The following is a 25,631-nucleotide window of genomic DNA, read 5'->3' as shown; positions in this document are numbered from 1 at the left end:
CTTTATGTTTCTGAAGGCAATTACAAAAAGAGAGTAAGAAAAATTAAAAGCAAGAGCTAGAGCTCAGAAAAACTTGGATTCAAATCCCAACTCTGTTACTCACTAGCAATTCAGTGGGGCAGCTTACCTAGCCTTGTAGAATGCCAGTTTCCCTTTTGTAAAAGTGTACTAAAAGGTACTCACCTCATATGTTTGAGGATAAAATGATTAATATAAAAACCCTATTACAGTACCATGAAAATAGTGAAGCCTCAATGAATGTTAGCTGATAATAATAGTGCTGTCAACAAATGAGAAGAATTAGAATCTGGTGGGAGATGAAGACCTACTCCATGTTCTCTGTTCTGTCTTCTTGCCCTGAGGGGTGTGTTCATCAATATTTAAGGAACTAGAAGGTGTGCATCTTGGATGTTAAAAACAGGGGCTCCCCTCACCTATCAGTGAACAGCCCCAATACCAGAGATGATTCTATACAAATTTTAACTGGAACATCTAAGATATCCCTGAGAAATATCCCAGGCATATCTTAAGCAGCCTGTTATTTGAGGGAACACAGAATTAACCCTTGGTTTTATCCTTAGAAAAATGGGATTATAACATCTTTTTTCACAATTATCTTCACAAATTATTATAAAATAGTTATGGCAGAGCAAAAACTATTGACATGGGTATTTGCTACCCTTTCCCCTCCTCTCTTCAGATAAAGAGAATGCTGGTTTTGCCTCTTCTGTCACAACCCCCTCACCTGCCCCACGATGAGGATTCAACTATTGCTAGATGGATTCTTTGAGTTTTCATGATGTACAATCAAAAGACAGGGTATAGGTAGAAGATATGGGCTTGAGCTCAGCGGGGAGAGGGGGGCAGTTTACCAGCGGGAGTGTTGGGGAGATTTTGGAAGAGACATGTTAGAAACATCAAAGTGGATGGGAAAGAAAATAGGGATTGCTAGAAGTACTGCTAGAGACTATATATCCCCTTTACCATGCTTTGACAGTTAAAGAACAGAAGTTGTTAGGTCACTTTAAATTCACCTTTGGTTGACTGCCTGTTTCTTTGACAGAATCCCTACTTGGAGACTGGACCAAAGAGGCCATGTCTTCCATAGAGGCAACAAAAGAAAATAAGAGAGGTGCAAAAACATCATGCAAATGTTAGGCAGGATTTATTGTGTTCGTACATGACATGTGGAACATTGAAAGGATTGATGTCTTAGAAAGGCATGTTAGGAGTGTGGGTCTAGAATGCATAAGGTTAGAGATATGCCTGCACTGGGCCATCATCTTATTTTAATATTTGGTCCAAATTCTGGGCTTCTCACAATCAGAGAGCTATACCTACCAATTTCCTCTTATTATTCTTGACTGCCCAGTCCCCATCCCTCTAACTCAGGGATTTCTCAAGCTTTGCACTAATGGCATTTTGGGTTGAATGACTGTTGTGGGGGTTTGGCTTGTGCACTGGAGGACATTTAGCAACATCCTTGGCTTCTACCCACTAGCTGCCAGTAGCATCTTCATCCCCACTGCTGGCAAGTTCCGGGGGGATGTGGGTGGGGGAAGTCTTCTCCAAACATTGCCAAATATTTCCTGGGGAGCAAAACTGCTTCTGGTGGAGAACCTCTGCTTTACCCCAATCATCTAGGCTTACAAGAAAAATTCATACTCCATCAAGCCATTCTACAACACTTCATTTTCAGAGTTTCCAACTACAGAGATTCCAAGTTCTCAGCAATTCATAACCATTACAGTTTGCCTCATGTTACACTGACTGCATCAGGCTGTCATTTAGAAATTATAATAATGGCTACCACTTGTTGGATATTTTTTATGTGCTAGGCATTGTGCTAGGGACTTAACAGGGTGATTTTCATTCTTATACAGAAGTAAGTGTGGCCGGGCACGTTGGCTCGTGCCTGTAATCCCAGCACTTTGGGAGGCCGAGGCGGGCGGAACATCCGATGTCGGGAGTTTGAGACCAGCCTGACCAACATGGAGAAAACCCGTCTCTACTAAAAATACAAAAAATTAGCTGGGTGTGGTGGCGCATGCCTGTAATCCCAGCTACTCAGGAGACTGAAGCAGGAGAAATCACTTGAACCTGGGAGGCGGAGGTTGCGGTGAGCCAAGATCACGCCATTGCGCTCCAGCCCTGGGCAAGAATGAAACTCCGTTTCAAAAAAAAAAAAAAAAAAGAAGTGGTAGACATTATTATCTCCATTCAGAGATGAGTAAAATGAGGCCCTGAAAAATTAAAATAACTCATCCAAGGTCACAGCCAATAAGTGGCTGAACTGGGGTTTGAACCTAATCTGTCTGAGGTCCATAGTCTCTCCTTGTCTCAGGCCACACTGTTTCTCCTGATGAGAAAATCTAATGCAGGGATACACAAGAAATACATTTACCCAAAGTTACATGAGTTCAAATGGCAAGTCCAGACTATTGTAGAGGTTGTTGATCTCAGCACTATGTAGACCACCAGCAGTATGGATGTCTTTGTTCTAGGGACATCAACAAGCTGATTTTTGAATTATGAATTTTCTATGGAAAATAGGAAAATGGTGCTTTCCTTTAAGTAGAAACAACAAACAGTAGCTGGTTGCCATGGTAGCAGAGGTAAACTTAACCTTGACTGGGAAGGCAATCACCAGAAAGGGACAGCAAGTATAGTCAGGAGTCTAAACCAGACCAGGGGTATTTTAACTGGAGAAGAGAAAGTCAAAGGAGAGAAATGATAGCCATCTTCAGTTATTTGAAAGGCTACTGTGTAACTGAAGTGAAGCATACATTTGAGATTATTCTAAATGGAAAATCCAGCATTCATGAGTGGAAATTACAATGCAGTCATGGAAGCCAGTTTTCCACTGAATGATAAGAAAGAACATTTAACCATCGTAATGTTCCAACTGGATTGAAAAACTAAACAAGCTGTCTAGAGAGCAATAAGTCGCTAAAATAGAAAGATCCTAACAGGAAGGTCATCTCTCTTGGGAGACCCAGTGTGGGTGAGACTGGGCTAAACAAATTCTCAGGCCCCCTCCCCAACCAAAATCTGTTTCTCCAGAGAATTAGTAAATTGGGGTTCCCTGTTGAAAACAGACAAATGGAAGGTCCACTGGGCGGAAAGCCCCAGCCGCTCATCACTACAAGAGGAGAGGTAAACTACAATCTAACCTGGGAAGAAAATGTTGTTTAGGTGACACAAACCAAGAGGAGGAGAAATCTTGTGGAGGATTTTTCACCTCTGTTCTGAATAGATGATCAAGGGATAAGGCAGTAAGGGCAAAACCAAAAACAAACAAAACAAACAGAAAAAAACCCACCAAGAATCAAGCAGCTTTCTGCTGTCTTCCAACCCTCAGACACTCTGATGCCTCTTTCTTGGAATGTACCGCCACCTCCCACTGCTTTGGCCTGAAGACTGCATTTAATTTTAAAAAGAAAATAGGCAACCATCCAGCTAGGGGATAGTTAGAGTAACAGTTGATTAGTCCTTTTATAAACACTATCTTTTGTTTCATTGCTCTTTATTTGCTGTACACCAACAATTCATTAAAAACATCTCATCACTAGATTTAGTGAATGGATAGGACAGGTCTAAACCCAAACATTCCTCTTGGAAAACCAACTACATTGTAAATCTGCAGACCTGTCCAGGAAAGTAAAACTGTTACAAAGTCAACCTCTACTGAGGCACACAGCCTCCTTTGTAAAAGAAAAAAAAAAGAGGTGCTAAAAAAAGACAGGTTTTTCTTAAAAAACAACAAAAGCTTATTCATCTTTCCATATTCAGCATGAAGAACACCGAAGAGAATTTTCCCTATCTCCTCATCTCCAGGGCACTCAAAGCATTTATAATCTCATTATTTTATACAACACCCATTAAGTGGGCACCAAAGATTATTACCCTTCTTTGATTTCTAAGAAAGCAACTACAGAAAGATTAAACAAGTTGTCCAAGGTCGTTCAGTAAATTGAGATGCCTGGATTTTCCGTTCAGTGATTGTTCTAGGGACATAGTGCAAAGTGACTGAATCCTCTAAACTCACCAAAACCCCTAAGTCTTACAGATCTCTTCCCCATTTCTCACCACTCATGAGATTTTCATCATCTAATCACAAATCTGCCACCATGTGGATCTTGGACATGGGTAACCTACCAGGCCAGTGCCATGTCTGCAAGAAGCCTGGCGCTACACCTGACAGCTTTCAAATCACCATCAAATGATTCCTTTATCTAGTGAAGTTGATTCTGCCTGGCTGCATCTGGGAAATTTTTAACCCCTCGATTAGCCATTGCACAGTTGGCTTAACTTGGATGAGACAGAGGACAAAATAGTGGTGGTTTAAAAAAATACCTCCCCCATTCTGATTACAAAGGAGGCATGATTAACGAAGTACCCTTTGTATCCAAGCTCCATTCTAAGAGAAAGAGAAAGAGCTTTCCTTCCCCCTTTTTTGATCGCTGAGTCTTTTCCTACTTGTCTCATCACCCACACAATCTGTTCACAGCCCAAACAGACAATCCAGCCAGTCTGTGGAGAGTTCCTAAAACATTTATGTCGTGAAAGCAGACAGGATGAACAGGACCTCATCTCGACAAAGGATGATAGGACATTCAGCAAAAGAGTTCACAAAGGGAAATACAGATGGAGTCCCAGAGCTGAATGAATTTGCTCACAATGTCTAACACAATGCCAGCCCTTATGGGTACTTGTAAACCTTCTGGTCAATTTACAGCCACCTCTAGGTTTTATCCCCCAAATTCCATTACTTTTAGAACAAAGGGTTTTAAAAGAAAATACAATTAACAAGTTAAGGAGGTCCAAATCAGTGCTTTAAGGATCCTTCAATTTCTCTAGACCTTTAAACATAAAAATAGCAAGTTAGATGAAGATTTTAGTTCCAACACTACCAGATCGGGAGTTGGCATAATGCACATAAAATACTTAATACATTGCCTGGTGCATACTAAGTACTCAAATAATATTACCTAATATTTTCATCTTATACTGCTCTATTTTATTAATGATGTTTTTATATATGTCATTGCCTGTCTACTCAGCAATAGTTCCACCTTATCTGTTTTTGGTATAATCCGAAAGATAAATGCCTTCATATAATTATCTTATTTAAGCTTTCAGATCTATAGTAGGTTACAGATGAGACAGTAAAACAAGACTAGGTCTCATAGCTGGCAAGTGGTAGATTCCCATACTGAGATCTCAACTCACTAATTTCACATCCAGTGCTTTATTTCAATAACACCACAGATGAACAGATTATCATCTCTTGTGCCTCTTTGTATTCTTCAGAATTTAGCTAAGAGCTAAGTTATACCTTAATGATCATCTAAAATAAATTTCTAATGGTAGGTAACCTAACATCTCTGGAGATTTATTTTAGTGCCTTTAATAAGGAAGAAAGAAATGGGTGGAAAAGCCCAACCATATTTGGCTTTGAGGAAAGACATGCCTCTGTTTTTATTTGCCAAGGGAAAGCATTACCAGGTCCATTTAGAAAGACAAGAGGAAGTAAGGCCGGGCGTGGTGGCTCACGCCTGTAATCCCAGCACTTTGGGAGGCCAAGGCAGGTGGATCACCTGAGGTCAGAAGTTCAAGACCAGCCTGGTCAACATGGTGAAACCCCGTCTCTACTAAATATACAAAAATTAGCCAGGCATGGTGGCGGGCACCTGTAATCCCAGCTACTCAGGAGGCTGAGGCAGGAGAATCGCTTGAACCCGGGACACAGAGGTTGCAGTGAGCTGAGATCGCGCCATTGCTCTCCAGCCTGGGCAACAAGAGTGAAACTTCATTCCAAAAAAAAAAGGAAAGACAAGAGGAAGCATGAGGGATTCAATGATATACCAAGGAGATAAATGGGGCGAGAGCCAGAACTCTTGACACTGTTCATGGCTTTCTGTATTAAGTTCATTATTAATTTAGCACCTTGAGTGAGATGAATCTTGTCTTGGATTACGCACATCAAGTTGTTTCAGATGGCTGTCCCATACTTTAAAGGCCCATATCAAACCCCCATGTATCAAAAAAAAAATTATCTGATCTAAAAAATGCCTAGAACCCTTAGTCCTTAACAACAAACTGTCTTATTTTATGGATCTTGTCTTCCCAAATTGAAGTTGCTGGAGGGCAAAATCCGTGTGTTTACTCCTTCTGTAGCCCATGGCTAACCTAGTTCAGGACTTGTAGCAACGTGTGCTGCTCATTGCTTCCTCTGCCTCACAGCCTCCTAGATGTCCCAAAGAAATCTCGAGTCATCATAACATCTACTGAATTTCCCAACCATCCCCAGCACTACTGCTCGGCTTGGGCAGTCATTAAAGCTTCTCTTCTGCCTTCAGGATCTTCATTTCAGCTGCTGGGACATCCTGTTGCCATCCATTTCACACAGACATCCAGCCCAGCAGGAACACGTGTTGCAATGAGCTTTGCTTCAAAGCCAGCAGCCTGGCCAAGTTCCAGGAATTGTCACTAATGATCTTCACCAGCAACTTGGTGCTCAACAGTGATCTCTGAACATACACACACACACACACACCCCCCATTTCCAATACTGCTCTAGTTAGAGGAGCTGCCTAACAGAGGTTGGTTTCATAACTTATTTTATTCTTTAATTGTTACAGAGGACTTATTTCATCAAAATAAGCTAACTGTCCAAATACACTCTGCAATGCAGCAGTGGCCTCCACCAACTTACTCCTTTTTTTTTTTTTTTTGAGATGGAGTCTCGCACTGTCACCCAGGCTGGAGTGCAGTGTTATGATCTCGGCTCACTGCAACCTCTGCCTCCCAGTTTCAAGTGATTCTCCTGCCTCAGCCTCCCAAGTAGCTGGGACTACAGGCATGTGAAACCACACTCGGCCAATTTTTGTATTTTTTAATAGAGATGGGGTTTCACCATGTTAGCCAGGCTAGTCTGAAACTCCTGACCTCAGGTGATCTGCCCACTTCAGCCTTCCAAAGTGCTGAGACTACAGGTGTGAGCCACCGCATCTGGTTCCACCAACTTATTTTTAAACTGAAGAAGGCATAACAAGTGTATCAGTTTCTTTTGGTTGTAAGAGACAGGAAACCCTACTCAAAGATACTTGAGCAAAAACTAACTTAGTAAGATGATACTGAAAAATATCTAGAGATAAAGCAGTCTTCTAGTGGTTGTTTTGAGAAATCAGATTATGTCAACAGATCTCACTTCTCTACAGTCATTGAATTCCACCCTGTATTTTATTAGCTTCATTCTCAGGCTTCATTGGAAAGACTCCAACAATTCCAGGCTTATATTCTGTGAGTTCAAATTCAGTAAGAAAAAGAGAGGACATCTCTTCCTGGTAGCCTTCACACAAGCCTCAGAATTCACTCTAATTAGACTAAATTGAGGCATAAATCCACTGTGGCTAGTGCTTGGCTTGGTCACATGTCCATCACTGGAATCAGAAGTGAAGATTTTCTTAAGGCACATGGACCGAGAGTGGGGAAAAAAATGCTCCACAAAGGAGATTCAGGCAGATCCTGCTGCCAAAACAAATAGGCAAAACACTAGGCAGCCAAAAAACACCAATCATCCTCCCCAATAAATCTTCCTTCTTTTCCTAATCTCCAAGAAGTTGTATTACTGGGATGATCCAACTTTGAAAATAGTATATTAAAAGAAAGGAACAACCACGCAAGTCATATAAAAATATATGTAGCCAGTAGGCACATGAAAAGAGGTTTACCATTACTATTAATCAATGAAATGTAAATTAAAAGAATAAGATATTATCAGCACATTGGGAAACATTTTTTAAACAAAAGTAATCATCAGTACTGGCTAACATGCAAAGAGATAGACATTCCCAGATTTGGCCATTAGCCACATCATTAGCCAATCACCCATATGGTGATATGATGATTATCACTGACCATCAAAATCCTTAAAAATGTGCATTTCATTTTACCTAAGATAAATTCACAAAAGTGAATTTACTAAGGAAATAATAAAGGACGTACATAAGAATTTAAATACAAAGAAGATTTCTCCAGTATTGTTTATAATAGCCTTAAACTGGAATTATTCTAAATGTCCAACAATAGATTGAGCAATTTAATTATATCCATACTATGGGTTATCATACTGACACTAACCTTTCAATGTATGTTTATTAGCATGGCTTAAATAAGTAGAAAGGCACAATACAAAATAATTAATAAAGTGGGCAACAATAGCATCATTCACTAACTAAACCTAGTAAATTAGTTTCACCCTCATCTCCTAGGCACTCCCTGGTTCCTTCTTTAAGATTTACCCTGGGGTTCTAAAGACCCAGATTCCGCCCGGGGAAAGAGAAAAACTCTGGACACCCTCAGCAGGCTAAAATGTGTTGAATAAATATGTAAAGAGAGAATCAACAACTGTTTATGGGAATGGCTTGCCACACAGAGGAAGGTGAAGAAGATGGACCACAACTGTCATTTACTTGTCCTGGAAGAGAGCTCAAAAAGAAATGTTTGGCCAATACACAGTGATTTCTATCACAAATAATTCATATTTTTTAAAACTACTCTTTTTTCTTGTTCTTCAACTTGTCATAATGTAGCAATTAATATTCAAATCCCAAGAGTTATTCCTTCCACAAACATAGCTACTGCCTTGCCAAAGAAACCATACCACAAACAGTTACTCTCCATCTCAGTTTTCATAAGTTTAAAATGTAAATATCCCTGGTGGACTGGCCTATCTTAGAGTGTTGTTGGGAAGATCAAATAAGATGATTTCTACTAAAGTACCTTCAAGAAGGATAAAAGCACTATACAAATGTGAGGTATCAGGCGTATCAGTGCATTACCTAGATTTCACAAACACACAACAAATCATGGGAGAGTTCACGGCAAGCCTCTGGCTCCTCCATAACCCTCATTTCTTTTCCCTGCAGTCATTTCAGAAACCAGATGTTTGTTTGCAAAGTTTCTCTGCAGCAAAAGGGCAGGCCCTCTCTACATTCAAATTGGCTGAAGCTGTGTTTCTAGCTGTTGAAACTTAGACAATAATGGGGGTAAATGCCAAAATTAATCCAAAAAGCAGACGGGCACACTTTACAGACTGGAGCCCTGAGATGGAAAAAGGCAGCAGCATGAACAAGCAGAGGGTTAATGGTTTTCATATTATTTAATTCAAGCCACAACAATGACAAATCCTAAAGATATAAACTTCTGAGAGTGAGCATTCTTTCAGAATTAGTATACAGGGGTCCTATTAGTAATATTTTATAGTACTCCAAATATCTTCCCAAAGGAAATCACTGCTGAAAAAGATAAAGTTCTTTGTTGGTAGGGCTGTGCTTTTATACTATGGACTTAAATACTTTTCTTCCACAGTCTCCTCATTTTAAAAAATGGCAAAAATTTTAAATAAAACATGGATGGAGCAATAAAGAAGTACACTGAAGTTCTTAAATGCCCTTCTTTTTAAATCCCCACCCCAATTACGTCCCTCCCTTGAGGATATTTACAGTCCTCTATGACACATGCTCTGTACCTTCTTGGTTCAAGGAAAACACACCTACAGCATTTCAAATTAACTACTGACCCTTACTCTCACACTATAAACAAACCCTTTTCACAATCTCAATTGCATTGTGTCCACATTGATTAAAGCTTGAAGCCTGGTGACCTCATGTGGTGTTAACTTCTCCCATGCACCAACAGCATTCCGCCTTTCTACTCAATTACCCCCTTTGGTGCCAGAGGATCGCTACCCAATGAACACATACAATGGACTTCTGCTTCATTACACTAACCAACAGCAGGATAGAAATAAGCAGAAGAGGAATAAACAAGCTAATTTATCATGAGGACAGAGCAAGCTTTCACCAGTCTCGCCATGGAAAACTTCAGTGGTTAACGGGAACATCAATAGTCTGGGGGTGATGTTTATGATCTTACAGATTATGGACAAAGCCATAACAGAACCCCAAACTGACTGAAGAATTCTGCAGATTGGCAGGTGTGAACACACGCACACAAAACCCATGCCTTAAAACTCCGGGGTCCTACATAAAACCTACTCAGTAATTATTTTGGGAAGCATAACCCTGGGCTTTGGATAACGTGGGCTGACACTCTGGTAATTTGCCCCAAGTGTTCAACCTAACTGTGGGGCCCCTCTTATTTATCTTTGACAAGGTGGTCAGGAGGAACCCAGCCCCTTTGTGAGAGGGGTCTGGTTCCCCCACCGCCCCCGGCTTCATTAGGCATGGCAAGGACACAGCGGTTGATTAAATTAACAACTTTGGAGGGCTGCAGTCCCAGTTCCCAGACATTAGCACCATCATCCAGAACAAATTAAAAGTCTCACAGCAATTAAGCAGATTTTGAAAATGAATTTCCCATGGTTCAATGGCTCAACCACAATCTTGAGTTAAGTATCAGAGAAGAGTATTGACGGAAGAGAAGAGGAACTGACTGCTGAATTTACAAAGTAAACATACAACTGGTAGAAGCAGCATACACAATAAACTTCTGAGCCTCTGCTAAGTAGGCTTATACATTTCTTTTATAGAAAATTGGAAATATTCAGTCACAGAAGGGGAAAGAATAAAATATTAACATAGAATGGTTGTATCAAAATGGTGGATTTTTTTTCTTTTTTCTTTGTTTTTAATTCCTTTAACATCATTTTATTCTTGTTCAAAAATATAAAAGATATTGAGAGGGGACAAAAATACCTACTTCCAGTCACGGGCTTTTAAGTTCAAACCAGAAATTGTACATCCAAGTCTGGAACTGGAATCATCTATATTTCTCTGAACCAGTACAACTAGGTTCACAGCAGGCAAAGACCTTTTATGCCAGCCTCCAAAGATCCCTGGGTGGGTGATTTACCTTTAAGAACTCATTTCTGGATCAAAAGAATAAGATTAATGATAAAATCATACCTATCACATTCTAGGTGTGTACTCTTTGCCAGGCACTGTAATTTTGAGGCCTTGTCACACTTGCTTCCTTCCCTTTCAGCTTACATATTCTCCTTTAATCCCTGTTCCTGCCTCGCACCTCTGCCTGGCTTTACTTGCAAGTCACAGGCCTGGGTTCCTCTTTGCCTGCAGGCAGACATTTGGCACAGCTTGTGTGCAGGAACCTGGAGGAATCCTGAAGGAATGTGCGAATGAGTTCATTCCCACTCACCAGATCTATAAGCTGAATACAGTGGAATGCAGAGGTAGTTACTTGAATGAACTATATTTTCCTGTCAAGGGCATTTATAAAAGCTGACATCATAAATACATTATTGGTCTCTAAGTACAACCGTAAATAAATGTACAAAATTCTTAGAAGGATAACTTTCAATGATTCGTTTTTCATCTTTAAAAGTTTATAGAAAATTAAGCAAACTACGTGGATCTTCTAAAAGAAGCCCCTTCAAAATAGCCCTCATGGAACAGAAGAAACACATTTACTTCTTAAAGACAGTAAATCTCAAAATTTGCATTACAGTTCAACAGTTCCATTTGGATATTCAAAATTTGGAAATATATATACTTCTGTGTGTTCCCTTCTTCCCACTCAACTTTAATCAACTAGTATAGACAACCAGCCACAGTCAATTATCTGGCTTTATGGCTAAGTAGGGACCAAAATATATAGCCCAGACATAATAACAATCAGCATAACAGTAGGCATAGGTAATGAAACTCTCCACTAGTGGTCAGAAAGCTCAGTTCAAATCTTATTTCTCACTATGTCTTCCTTGGACCTTAGTTTCCACAATATAATGGAAAAAGGTCTCTTTCCAACTCCAAAATTGTACCATTTTAGAAATGTAAGCATGTATATTATGAAGGTAACACAATCTTTTATGTTCAAGTGAATAATAAAAACCCTCCCCCCATTTAAATAATAATAGCCTGGAATATAATGTTATAAAACTTAGGGAAGACCTCAAAGCCTTAAAGTAGAAGCATTTTAGTTACCTCCACAATAGGTCCAAAATGCAAGGCATTCATCTATTCACCTCTTCAACAGATATTATTGGGTACCTACATTGCATTGATCTGTAGTAACAACCATAAAGGTGAGTATATTAGACCATCCTCATTCTCATACAGCTTACAGTTTGACAGAGGTTATATTTTAATTATTTTTTGTTTAAAATTTCTTATAAACTATAATTCTAGCTAACGTTTCAGAAGTAATTAATATTTTATTTTTAAAAATCATTTTTCCTCAAAGTCAAAGTTTGACTTTAAGAAGTCTTTGTCATTTATGTTATTATCTAGAAGCAAAAAAATTTCCCAGTGGATGATGACTCCAATTTTATAATGTAAAACAGAAGTACAACTGGGATTCACTTCGCAGCAAGCAAAGAGGGAATAAATCTCTTCCACATAATGAGTGATATCCATTTAAAAGTCATGCTACCTGGGCTTATCTATGCTCTAAAGAGCCATGAATACTGGCCCAGAATTTTAAAAGACAAACATTTAGTTTCAAATTAAATGTTGGTTAAAAAGAGGAAAAACAACCCAAGTTAATTACTCTAATTTACCGAATATATGAATGACCTGCTTATTGGACTATTGGCTAGCATAGATCTTGCCTAATAGGAAGGCTATCAAGCAGGGTGGCTGGGTTTCTAATTTTATCCAATCCATTAAGAGGCAGAAATAACCTGCCATTGACCTTACGAGACACAGGTTGACTCCAGAATAAACAAACAAACAGACTTGAAAAGTTAATTATGGGCAACCTCTCCTTCAGAGAAATGGCTCACATATATTAATTGATCTAACACCTATGTGCAGGCTCCCAAGAAGATGGAACTCGTTCTCTCATTTAAATCCCACAACCCCCTGTGACTCAGAGATTTTTGGTTCAGGAAACTGAGGCTCACAGAATTTAAATGGTTAGTCTAGGTTACAAAGCAAGTTTGATAACAAAGAGATAAATCAGATCACTGCCATTGATCAACCATAAAACCACATTCCATCAGTTATTATAGAAATCCAATCACTTTGAATGGAGAGATCAAGTTTCTCAAGGATTAAGCTTCTCATTTAACATGAACTGTCAAGTGGAAAACCTCGAGCCAACACTTATTTTTATAGAATGACTATTTCTCAAGAATCCTGTAAGAAGCCCACATCAAGAGGCAACTTTCAAAATTACTAAAATTTCAAAAATTTCAAAATTACAAAAGTAACAGTTCTGTCAAGTGGGAAGAGTTAATGCCTTTCCTTTACAGAGCTGCTTTAAGTAACTAGCCGAAGTTTTAACACAGAAATATTACTGTCTCGTATATAGGTTTATCCTGACTTTGTTAAAATCCCAAACATACTGCTCATCGATCTCCTAAACTTTCTCTTTTCCAAGAAGTAGGTGGGGGAGGGAAGGAAGGTACTGGAGGAATTCTTCTGATATCTGTAAAAACAGAAACAAATGCTAATTAAAAGATGACCTTAGTGCCCTTTCAGTTTAAAAATCTTGAGCATTTACAAATTATCTTTTTTTTTCTCTTTCATCAACTATTACTCAGAAATACCACAATCTCATAGAGCAAAGCTCTGTCCTGTTTGGGCATGTTCAAAGAATAGTGCCAGGGATTTAATACTGGCATGCTCATGGACCTGCAAATTCTGAAATTCAGGGGGAGGCATGAATAAAAAGATAGCTGAGGTCCCACAGTTGCCTATCACAGCCACCCCACCCACCCCACATCCTCATATGATCCTCAAGAAGCAAAACCTTTCTGAGATGTTCTATAAGTGACAGCAAGGCCCAATGTGCAGTCTTTTCAAAGCCTCAGTAAAAATCTTATCTATGACATCACTTAGCCCAGACACACAGGAGCTAAAAGGTAGAAGCCTGGTTCACACAAGCCAGAACTAGCTCAACAGAACCGAAAAAAGAAAGGAATGTCTTTTCTATGTCTTTTCCACGTCTGAGGCATTCTGCTCTGGGGCAAATTACAACCTAAATAAGAACAGATAAAATATATGGGAACTGAGTAAAAGAAATTGAACCTCAAAAAGGGCTGCTCTGCCTCGAAAGAAGGCTGGAATTCATAAAACATGGAACGTAACATTTTTAGTGGTGATCACCTGAAGGCAAGCTGGTTAAACAGAGACTTAAAAGTCAAGATTTATTTCAGCTAAATTAGATGGTGCAGAAAAACATAGCGCTTCGTGACTCTGCTCAGTTTTAACAAAACGAAAAGACAGAGGAGGAAGAATTTACAGTATAATACTTGCACCACTCAAATCACAAAAATACGTTTGTTAGTCACAAAGGAGGGGCCCACAACATTGTAAGCCTTATTTTGGCAATGTGAATTTTCTGCTTGCAATTACCTTCAAAGTGAAGAAATGGCAGAGATGAAGAATGAGGAATTTTGTTGCTGCTTTTGTATGTAAATCCGACCAAAATATATAGAGCTATGTGACTTTACCCCAAGCTCACTACAACTTTGGAATTATGCCTGCCACAAACATCCTCCGAAAGCACAAGAATTAGTCATAGATTTTTTTAGTCAAGGAAGCCTCAGACTGATAAAGTCTTAAAACTAGACGCAAGGACTATGCTTTAGATTGGTTAAGTAATGACTATACTGCGTGGTTTTGGTGTGTGTTTTTTAGAGTTTTAAATTTACATTTCCCCAAGCAGGAGGAAGGGAATGTACCACGCCCTCAGCAAGCAAGGAAGGAATTTAGTTTATTTATTTTTTTTAATTCTGTAGTGTTCTTTAAAATCCACATAGCATAGCATAACATTCCATACAATTCTGTTGTTCCATAAGGGATTGGCTAAGTATATTAAGGATACAAAGGAAAGGGGGAGATGACAAAGTTATTGCTATTTTATTTTCAAGTAACAGAAAAATCAATTGAGCTATAAGAAGCACCAGTTGGGAATGGCTATGCACTCTTTAATAGCCTTAGACAGAAATCAGATGGTCTTCACACTGAAACTCTGAAGGACATATATCTTTGGGGCACTGAGTAGCATTAGAAACTGCATCCAAGCCATGGCTCCACCTCTAATTGCATGAACTGAATGGCTTCCCTTTCCTGGACTCAAATTCCTTCTAAATTAAGGTAGAACAAGATAGTCTTGAAGGCCCCTTCATCCTTATGATTTAATACCGACAAGCTCTTCAGCTTCTATTCAGGCCAAACACCAACAAAGTGTATGAATACAATGGGTCCAAGTAGCCGCACTCACAGACAGTCACAAAATCCCATAGGTTTAGGGTGGGATCAAGTATCATATTGGCCTAGAATGTATTGATGCTGCCAAGGTGCGGGGTGGGGGTGGGGGACAGGGGTGGAGGTACCACTGATGTGTGAAATGACTTGCCTAATATCCCAGAGACCCCTGAATCTCAGGCATTCTTATTCTGAATAGAGACTTTCAATAGATTTCTTGTCTCTTCCTATGTCCTCATGTTACCATACTTTTACAAGTCTGTGCTGCCAGTGAGGGTTGGCAAATCATCCCAACTCAGAAGGATAGACTTACAAAATGGCATAATCAAGCTTCACTAACATTGCATATAAAGTAAAAGTAATAGATTGAGTAAAAGCATGAGAGATTCTCTTGGGAGTGAAATGTGCATGCTTTAGGAGAAGATTTGGACTTGTGTTCTTATTTGTTAGTTTTCTACAATGACGTTAATATTTATCATTTGGGGGAGGTTCATAATGAAATACTTGGTTATAGCACAGGAACTAATGTTAGAAAGAAGGATGACTTCCTTAAACTTTCAAACCCAAACCAAGTAAGGTTTTGGGTCATTCCCATTCCTTCTGCCTCAACAGATCTACAAATCTAGGTGTTGGGCAAAGTGGTGGTGACTCAAAGAAGGAAAAGAATGGATAATAAACAGTGTCATTCATGTGTAAGTTTTCCCAGATCTAAGAACAGAGAGGGACAAAGAAAAGTAGGAGAGATGGATTTGGGATTAATGAAATGGTTTCAATGCAAAGTCCTTTGGAAATCACATCTCTGATAGGCTTGGCTCAATGAGACACTCCAACAAGTGCCAAGTCCTCAAGATAGTAGATTCCAGTGATATTTTATGCTTGTAGCAATCCCCATGAGGAAGGAGGGCTCTGTTTCACATCACAGTTGAGAGAGGGAGTCAATGAGATTTTATGACTTTTTTGGGATCATTGAGGCCATAGGCTGTCTGCAGAGTCCTAGCCAAGTTTCTCTCCACTAAATGACGCTGCTTTGAGACCAGAAGCTCTCTCTTTTGGAGGGGGTCAGCCAGGACTAAGGCAGCAGTTAACGGGCCTCCAACCAACTTTCATGAGGCTGGCCTTATTAAACTAGGTCTGAAAAACTGAGTCAACCATTTACAGACTTATTATCTTCTTTCTAAAGGAAAATCATAATGCCTTGCCAAAACAAATGTAATAACTTGGCCTTTTCTTTCAATTACCTCTGCTTTCTTGGAAATGTGTATCTGTGGATAAAACCTCTGAGTTAACCCAGGGAATTAACCAGATGTTTAAGAAGACCCTGTAATTCCTGTGGGCCAGCAAAGAAAGAATACCCCTTGGCCACATTATGAGAATGGAGTACTAAGGAGAAAGGGGAAGCAGAAAATTAAACTTGAAGTCCCAGGATTTAAATAGGCATAGCAGATAGAAATGTTAGCTCAGTTTTGGGGGATTGGGTGGCACTGGAAGCAGGTTTTGGACATCCAGGCACAAGCCGTGTCCTTGAAAAGACAGTCTCATATATTTCCAGAGCCCTTCATTTTATTTTGAGTCTATATTCTACCCCCATCTTCCTATTCCACATCCTCATTACACTCTCATTTCTTCAACAGCTACCTTCAGGACCTATGATGTATGCTAAATCCAGGGAGCATTCAGAGGGCCCACTATCTCGACAAATTTCCTATTACAACTCTAAGGCATCTTTTGCTGTATGCAATAATTTCCTTTGGGGAGTGTTGGCATGTAATTTTCTCAGGTTCAGTCCTCCTTAGCATGGCCCAGAAACACTGGTCAATATTTACAGTGGCTGGTGTAGGCGGTTCTTATGTCTTAGGAGTTGGGGATCCCTTGGTTTAGGAAGTAATAGGCCAATGATCAGTAACCATGCAGTGATGTGAGTGCATGGTTTGGGGAAGGGATGGAAGCAAAACGAAAAGGTGGGGGAGATTGAGCTTTCATCTTCTGCTGAATCTGTGTAGAATCAGTTTCACTACACTCACCCCTTTGTTTCCCATAGAAATGGAAAGGACAATGGGAGGAAGGTGGCATTAAGCTTAAGAATATGGCTTAGGATTCAATCAAGGACTGTGGGCTTGAGTCTTAGCCCTCTCATTTACTATCTCTGCACTCTTATTTACTATCTCTGCAACCTCAAAAAAGGTTCTTAAATGAGCCTCAGATTCATGTGAAAATTGAAGAAAGTATTTACTTCTTTGGGTTGATATGATCATTAAGTGAATCTTTATATGTGAAATGCTTTCCATAGTCCCCCAGTCTTCCAATATGATTACTGCTTTTGCTCCCCTACAAGATTTAGTCAGGGATAGAATGTGGGGACGGGGGGAAGAGGTGGTAGTAAGAGGCTATAGAAATTTAGTACTTTTATATTATAAATTATACATCATTATTTTCTTTAATTTAGCAATCCTTTTAGATTTGTCATTTTATGAAAAGAAAAGTTAGAAAACACTAAAGTTTGAGATCATTAAGTTTGAGAATTGGCATGTCTCAAGCTCCTCCTCTCCACTCTCCTCCTCTCCTTCCCACATCCCCATGTGGGCACTTTCTCTAGAACTGTGCAGTGCTGGCACATTTATTAGGCCACCATCACAACCCTTCAGAGAAAAAGTAAGACCTAAATGAAATAGCCGTGATCATTTCATGTCTTGATGCTCCCTGTGTCCCATTACCTCTCAGGGTCTCTATCAAAATCAAGGGCTGCAAATTTTTCAATAGAGAAATCTATTAGCATATTTTCCAAAGAACAAAATGTACCTATTCCTGCTGTCAGGGTGGCTGTTTGTAGGAGTCTCTGGTTTAAAATGCCCTCATTATTATGCATGGGTGTACATATAAACAAAACTCCGTAGGGGAAAAGAATTTTCAACTTTCAGTAAGAGGCTCTTTTCTCAATTCCTCCACCATCACTGCCAACCCACACCCTCTAAAAACCTCTCCAACCTCCACTGATTCTTTCTTTCCTCTCCTTTGAAAAAGTCCAGACTTACTGTATAACTACATGTATGTTAAAATCACCAACTAGAGAAAATAAAATTGAGTAATATTCTTGCAAGTAGCAGAATCTCAAACATTTGATGGTTAACAAACTTGGCTGCTTTAGTCAATTGTATGATTCATACAATTATGGGGACTGGTTAGAACTTGAATGGAGTTGGTTGGACTGGCACAGGCAAACTTCTCAAGACATGTCCTCCCTCAGCCTTGGCAAGGCACTTTTTGGGTCTGTACAGCTGGATTCCATTTCATTTATCATCACATTTAATGTTTTCTTCCTTTTGATGTTACCTGATTATAAAAATGAGAAATCAGTTTTAGTGCTATTCTCATGTTTCCCTGCATTCAGATTTTTATTCAGGCCTAAAAGTCAAGGTTTTGGAAAAAGTGGGAGGATCACCTAAAGCTGATAATCTAGGCTCTGATGTCCGATTGACTGGAGTTCAATCCCAGCTTTGACCACGAGTAGCTAGGTAATCTTGTGCAATTTTACTAGATCTTTCTGCACCTCAGTACCCTTACATGTAAAATGGGTACAAAAACACCAATTTGCCAAGGTTTTGTATAGATGAAATTAGACAGGCTTTGGCACATATTGCACATTCAATACATGTTAAACATTTTATCATTTTATTAATATATCTATTTCAAGATGAAATATTAATATAATTAGTTGGTGGTATAATTAGTAGGCGTTCTAATTTCATACATTCTCGAATTCCCAATAAATAAGTGAAAATTATCTTGATGCTAGAAAACTACATCCTAGGAAATCTTTTGTTGTAAACTTAGATCAAGAGGGGCTCTTTTCTACCCACAGCTCCCCTAGTTTACTCAAGCTCCATGTCTCCTCTTTACTAACCCCGTGTTAGTAAAGCCCCATCCTGAGCACACAGTACACCCCGTGTTAGCAAAGCCCCATCCTGAGCACACAGTACACCCTAATAGATATTTTGCAAATCAGGCAAGTAGCACACAGGAGCTTTAAACTAAGGACCTTTATATAATTTCAATAAATTCAAAATTCTAAATCTCCATAGAAACACCTTTATGAGGAATATAAGGTAAGAAATATTTCTGCAGTTTATATGGATTTAAAAATTTTAAGGTCAAATCATTGTAAAATGTCATGTAGGAAGGGAAGGCCTTAAGTCTCTATCTGGGTTTCAGGCAGGGAACCTGAAAACCTCACAAAGCCACACATAACACTATTAGCTCAAGGAAATGTTTCCCACAGTAACAGGAAAAGGGAAAGTTCGAATAGAAGTCTAGACAGGCTGTATTGAAAGAACAATCAGATGAAAGAACAATTCAAGCCAGGCGTCTTGTGCCTGTAATCCCAGCACTTTGGGAGGCCGAGGCAGGTGGATCTCCTGTGGCCAGGAGTTCGAGACCAGCCTGGCCAACCTGGTGAAACCCCGTCTCTACTAAAAATACAAGAATTAGCTGGGCGTGGTGGCAGGCGCCTGTAATCCCAGCTATCAGGAGGCTGAGGCAGGAGAATCACTTGAACCCGGGAGGTGGAGGTTGCAGTGAGTCATTGCACTTCAGCCTGGCTGACAGAACGAGACTCCGTTTCAAAAAAAAAAAAAAGAAAGAGCAATTAGAGATAGTTAGCACGAGCATGATTACACTGCAAGAACCAAATAGTTTAGTTTTTTTAAGTCAAATATTGTAATTTCAATTACTAAAAAAGTCATGCTCTTTTAAAAAAGATTAATTTGTAAGGTTGCACAGTACTCCTACAAACCACATTAGATACTTCTAGTAGTTAACAAAGAGGAAAACAATGACATTTTACAAAATAAAAAGCAGAATCGAATACAGAAAAATATGGCTTAACATCGACCAAAAACCAATTGATTAATACTTGTCAAGATTCTCACCAGATACCCAAATACTGAAGGATTACAACTATTGCATCATTAAGATATATTAAAATAAATGCAACAAGCTTAAAATCGAATAAATTGGAGAGTAAACACATATACTCTGCATAACTGTAATTTAATTTCTTAAAATTCTGCAACTTCCAAATAAACAACAGCAGCAGAAACAAAAGCTCACATAAATGGGTCACAGTAAAGACCAGTTGCCTCCACTTAAACAATACTAGCACAATCGTGTGGGTTACATCATTGAAAGAAGTAGATAATCCATGTACAATTTGAGAAAATTGATTACATATGTGTGTATGTTATATCTTATACAGTATACATTACATCCTCAACATTAAAAATTTAAAAAGGCCACTCACATAAGTTACCTTTTGGAAGAAATAATGATCTTTTCTAAAGAAATAATAATTGGTGATTTGTTGATACTTACAGTTTATGTTTGGAATGGTCTCATTTGTGGGTATGCTGAAAACAATGCAACAATTTTCTATTAATCCAGTTCTGATCTTCATACTCTTAGCAGTTTTAGAATAGCTGAGAACAGTGACCTGCTTTTTCAACCATTATATTCCTGAGACATGACTAATTTGAAGCTGAGCAAATTGCACATAATGGGATTCAAGTTCATGATTTTTAGACTGCACTCTCTTTTCAGGGTACATGGTCTCCTTCCCCTCCCTGCTTCCACCACCCCCAATGCTGCCTTTTCAGGAGCTAAATTCACCAAACATGAAATCAAAGGAAAATTATTTTTAAGTTTTCTGCAGGCTTATTTTTAAGGAGGATAAAGTTATATTTTTAAAAATATCTTTTCCTTCAGGCACTACTGCATTTTTAAATAATTTCTAAATATTTAGAATGTATTTAGATGTATTTAGAATACTAGATGTATCAGATGTATGGTTTCATAGTGGCTCAAAGTTTTTACAAAAGCATTATATAAATAATTTATATATAATGTGAATTTATAAATACCCCAAGTTCTACTATGTAAGATGTTGCTTTCAGAGCCTTTTTGCAAAATCCCATTAAAGGTTTAGTTTACAGACACTGGTGCCAAAAAAAAAAAAAAAGGCAAGCAAAAAAAATGTGTGTATGTGTTTTTTTTTTTTTTCTTTCCGGTAAGAAGGACATTGAAATAGGAGAATATTTAAGCTGGCTAAACCAAAGCCAATTCCTGGAGGCTAGTTGCTTTTATAGTGAATGTTTAAATTTTCTCCTTCAAATCTAGAAGGCTACAACGAAACAACAGTCTAAATGTCACGTACAATTCTCTAAGTACTGAAAGAGTTACACAATTTTAGAACTGAAAGTGACCTTAAACTCTTTCCTCTACCAATGAGGAGCCTGAAGCCTGCTAGTTAACTCACTTGCCTGGTCACTTTGGGGCTCATGGATTGTCATTGTTTGGTGGGGTGGTTGTTTTTGTGCTGTATATTTGTGTGTGTGGTGTATGTGGTACTCACACCCTTACAAACAAGAGCTTTGCCATTTATATTCTCCCTAAGTTGCTCTTCCTAAGTTTACTTTCATCAGCAAAAAGAGTGATCAAAAAGAAAAATATATTCTGGCCAGTTCAAAGGGGACATTTCTTTTTCTCACTTGGCCTACTGCAGATATATTAGAGAGACACTTCACATCCAGGACAACTGACTTCTTAAGTAGCAGTAACAATGAGCAGCGGAGGAGTTCTCTTCTCACTGGAGAGAGCAGAGGAGGTTTCTGAACTTTACCTTGACTTTCCAGCCTACAAACTGTTCCTTCAACTACTGTCTCCGCTTGCCCACTTTGTTGCTATTCTTTCCTTAGTTTCCTTTGTTTTCCAGCTTAGGGAAGTTTGGTGGGAAATTTTTCACTTACATTTTGTTGATATTTATTTCCCATATTTGGGTCCTACCCAAATTTTTAGATTTGTTTAAGAGCAAAAAAAATATTACTGTTTAAGTGAAAGAGGAAAGGCTAAGTCACTGTTCAACATGGGCTGGCTCTGATCTGAACTGGAGACACAGCCTTTGCAATTGAGGAAGGAGAGGAGGTAAGCAGTAAACTTACACAGTTTCCTCCAAGAAGTGTTATACATAGATATTTTTCAAGGAAATTGGAATAAAGCAGTTTATTAATTGAGGGGAATCTAGTTACAGTTAGCACCTGCCACTTTTTGAGGCTGTTGTCATTAACCAAATTCTTCGGGAAAAACAATCTTCGGCACCACTTACTCCAGACAAACCCTGTTTGGAACAGACAAGTGTTCTGACCCTATAGTCACTCCAATGTCCACCAGCCACTCATGAGTGCCCTTAGGGCTTCTCCTTGGTGGTAGCATCCCAGAAATCCTACTAGTTTCAGAAGTGCTCTAGGAAGCCTACATCATGGATAATGGGCTCTGCAAAGCTAGGAGATCAGCCTAGAAAAAGAAAAAGAAACACACCAACAAACACCAGGAAACTATGTGTAATGGTTTGCTGCTTGTGCAAAAACCTCAAAGAGGATGAAGGTCAGACAGGGATAATAGGCCAATTTAATTCTGAAAGCACAAGGTGCAAGAAATTTTAATTATGGTCTGCCACTGAAATCACACAAGATCCAATGGCATCTAACTGCAACTGCTCATCAAGGGAGACAAGAGGTGTAATTGTAACCGCTGCATAATCACTGTGAGGGCACAGGGAAGGCTGCCTTCAGCTCCCAGCAGAGAAGGTATTAAGAGCCTCGAAAAATCCAATACGGGGAAACGAGATTGCATGTAGCCAAACAGAAGCTCCTAACACAAAAGCCAACCCGCGTGAGTGTGTGTGTGTGTGTGTGTTGAGGGTGAGGGTTCCAGAAAGAAAATATGAAGCTGTTTGGCCCACACTGGGGATATGAGATTGTTTGAAAACTCTGAACCCCTTTCTGCTTTGTGGATAAATGCACACAGAGAAAAGAGCACTGTCTCCTTTAGGTATTTCTCTCCTTGATGAAGCTTCACCCACTCTCCTTTGTTTAAGACAATTGGCTTGGATGTTACCGTGATTTACAGTACCAAACTCCCTTTAATTTCTTCCCATCAAACCCAAGTCTGGAGACAAAACGCCACGCACACGACTGGAGGTGCCCAAGCCTGTGCAGCTCTAGCAGCGACGCCGCCGGCGCCCCCGGGCGTTTCCCCTGCACCCCACATCGGGTGGGCGCCCGCAAAGGCACGCGCGGAGAAAGCCCGTCCGTGGACTCTCCACTCCGCAAAGTTTAACAAAGCCGCGAACTAAGGAAACCGAACCTCCCGTCCGCGCCCGCTGCAAAGTTGGCATTGAAGTTTGTGCCGGGATGTCCCAAATCTTGCGGGGGCGGGGGGCGCGAGTGTGCAGAGAGGCGGCAGGACGGATGCAGACGGGGAGACAGAGAGGGGAAGGGAGTTTTTCCAAGTGGACGGTCCGTGAGGCGGTTTTCTTCACCCGGAAGCCTGTTTGACTCAGAGAGGTCCGGGAGATGCGTGCCAGGGGAAGTCTCCCGGGGCGGGCGCTGTCGCCGGGGAGGCCGGGGAGCTGTCACCTGCGGGGGGCTGTGGTGGGAGCTGGGGGCGCTCTCCTAAGCGCCAAGAGAGGACGGGGAAATTCAGTCACCGGCTCTCGGGGCTCTAAGAAGTGGGGGAAGGGATATTCACGAGTGGGCAGGAGGCCAAAAGCAACACCTTTCGGATACGCTTTTCCCCTCCGACCTCTCCAACTTCCCGCGGCGCTGGTCAAGGACTCCCTCCCACCCCACCCCATCCCACCCAACCTCCCGGCCTACAATTCGGACCTGTCCGCGGCAGAGCGTGGGGTGGAGTGCGGCGGGAAAGCAGAGGGCGCGAAGGTCGGGACCCCAAATTGCAAACCCTCAGCCCCTAGCAAAGACGACCAAATACATTTAGAACCGTGCAAGTATCTCAGCCTCATTAACAGAGCTCTGGGTTTGCGCCGGGCGCAGTTCCCCGACTCTTCTGTTGTTCCTAATAAAGTCGATTACGTTGCCCTCCCGGAGCTGATTGGAAGGGAACGGAGAGGAAAAGGGGGGGAACGCGGGAAAAAGCGGGGAGGGGGGGCCGGCGAGCAATCAACTTTGTAACCCAGCGCTTCCTCGCGCGATCCGTCGCCATGCTTAAGATTCCCACCCCCGCCGCCCCCCTCTTGCCTTTCAAGTGGATACTGAAACTAGGCCAAAACTTTTTCCCCTCCTTTTCTCTTAGCCACTAGACTGGATTGTGCCCCACGGAGCCCCATGGAGCTCTGCTTTCTTAAGCACAATAGCCGGACTAATTAGATCATAGAAGCAAGGCAGTGATACTGTAACAAGTAGCCCAAGAGGCAAAGAGGGAAGGGGCCCGAAAAGACAGAAAGGGGGAAAAGTTTGCAGCTCTCCGCACTTACCAATCAAGCCTCCCACCAGAAAGGCGATGATTTGGAACACGAGCAGAATCCCACCAACAATGCACAGCTTCTTGGTGCTCATGTTTTCTATAATTGCCCCAGCCATTTTTGCGCCCCCCTTTTTCTTTTCTCCTTGAAATAAATGTTTTAGGGTGAGCTTTTTGCTCCCTCCTCTCACACACTCCCTCCTTCCTCGCCTCCTTTCTGGGCGCTGCAAAACTTCAGAGGTGCTGGAGCGCGGCGAGAATGGGACCGGGACGGAAGGCGCCCGCACGGATTCCCCCGGCGCAGCCGGCTCGGGTTCCCCCAATGCCCGGAGCTGTGATTGTGGCCGCTCCGCCGCCTGTGGACGCTTAAAGGAGCAGGGAAGCGGATCACATGACGCCGCCTCCCTCCCTTTCTTCCTCCCTCCCTCTCGCGCTTCCTCCCTCCCTCCCTCCCTCTCTTCCTCTACCCCTTGCCCACCAGTTCGGGGCTCAGAGCTCCGGCGGGTGCTGGCGCCCGGCTCCCGAGTCTGGCCTGCAACCTGTCTTTCCAAGGTCTGATGCCATTTAGGGGTTGCTGTTGATGTTAAGCGGGTTCCCCCTGCCCAGCTTCTCACAGGTTTCCTTTTCTGGTTTCCGAAGTGCGAGATTTAAATCACCGGTGGACCGCCTTGCAGACCTTTAACTTACGCACTGACTTTAGGAAATGGTCCCCACCCCACCCCCAACTGCTAGAACTCTCTTTAGGAAAGAGGAGGAGAATTTTTTTTAAAAGGACCCAATAGATGCCTAAGTCAAAACACAGAGATGCGGAATAAAGTCTCAGCTCGACTTCTTTCTACCAGGTTCCCAGCCTCGGTTATTGGGCACATACCCAGCTAAATTCCCCACGGCGCCCCTTGAGGAACCTTGCGCTCCAGCCAAATCAGACCACTGTTCGTTAGTCCAGCGCATGTGCTTCCACAGCCTTAACCCCGGTTATTGCCTTAAAGAGAACATGTTCTACTCCATCAATGTTAAACCTGATCCAAAACCAATTAGTCTAAAAAAAGTCTTTCTAATTTTCCACACCACCTCCATGCAGTATCTCTGGGAACTGAGCCTCTACAATCCTGTATTCACATTTTT

General features: G+C 40.9%; 1 protein-coding gene across 2 annotated transcripts in view; it reads right to left on the bottom strand.

The window, feature by feature from the left end:
• The window catches only part of WLS (Wnt ligand secretion mediator), a 134,380-nt gene extending 109,338 nt beyond the window's left edge, over positions 1-25,042 (bottom strand). Inside the window, exon 1 of one of the 2 annotated variants that reach the window (XM_054483279.2) lies at positions 24,520-25,042. In XM_054483279.2, the coding sequence (XP_054339254.1) occupies positions 24,520-24,625 (106 nt within the window). In that variant the 5' untranslated portion in view covers positions 24,626-25,042. The remainder of the gene's footprint in view (positions 1-24,519) is intronic. The other variant, XM_054483270.2, reaches the window with a different exon arrangement.
• Between the last annotated feature and the right edge of the window lie 589 nt (positions 25,043-25,631).

The sequence above is a fragment of the Pongo pygmaeus genome, chromosome 1 (assembly GCF_028885625.2).
Source record: "Pongo pygmaeus isolate AG05252 chromosome 1, NHGRI_mPonPyg2-v2.0_pri, whole genome shotgun sequence".
In the NCBI taxonomy this organism is placed as follows: domain Eukaryota; kingdom Metazoa; phylum Chordata; class Mammalia; order Primates; family Hominidae; genus Pongo; species Pongo pygmaeus.
This window is presented reverse-complemented; position numbering and strand designations above follow the sequence as displayed.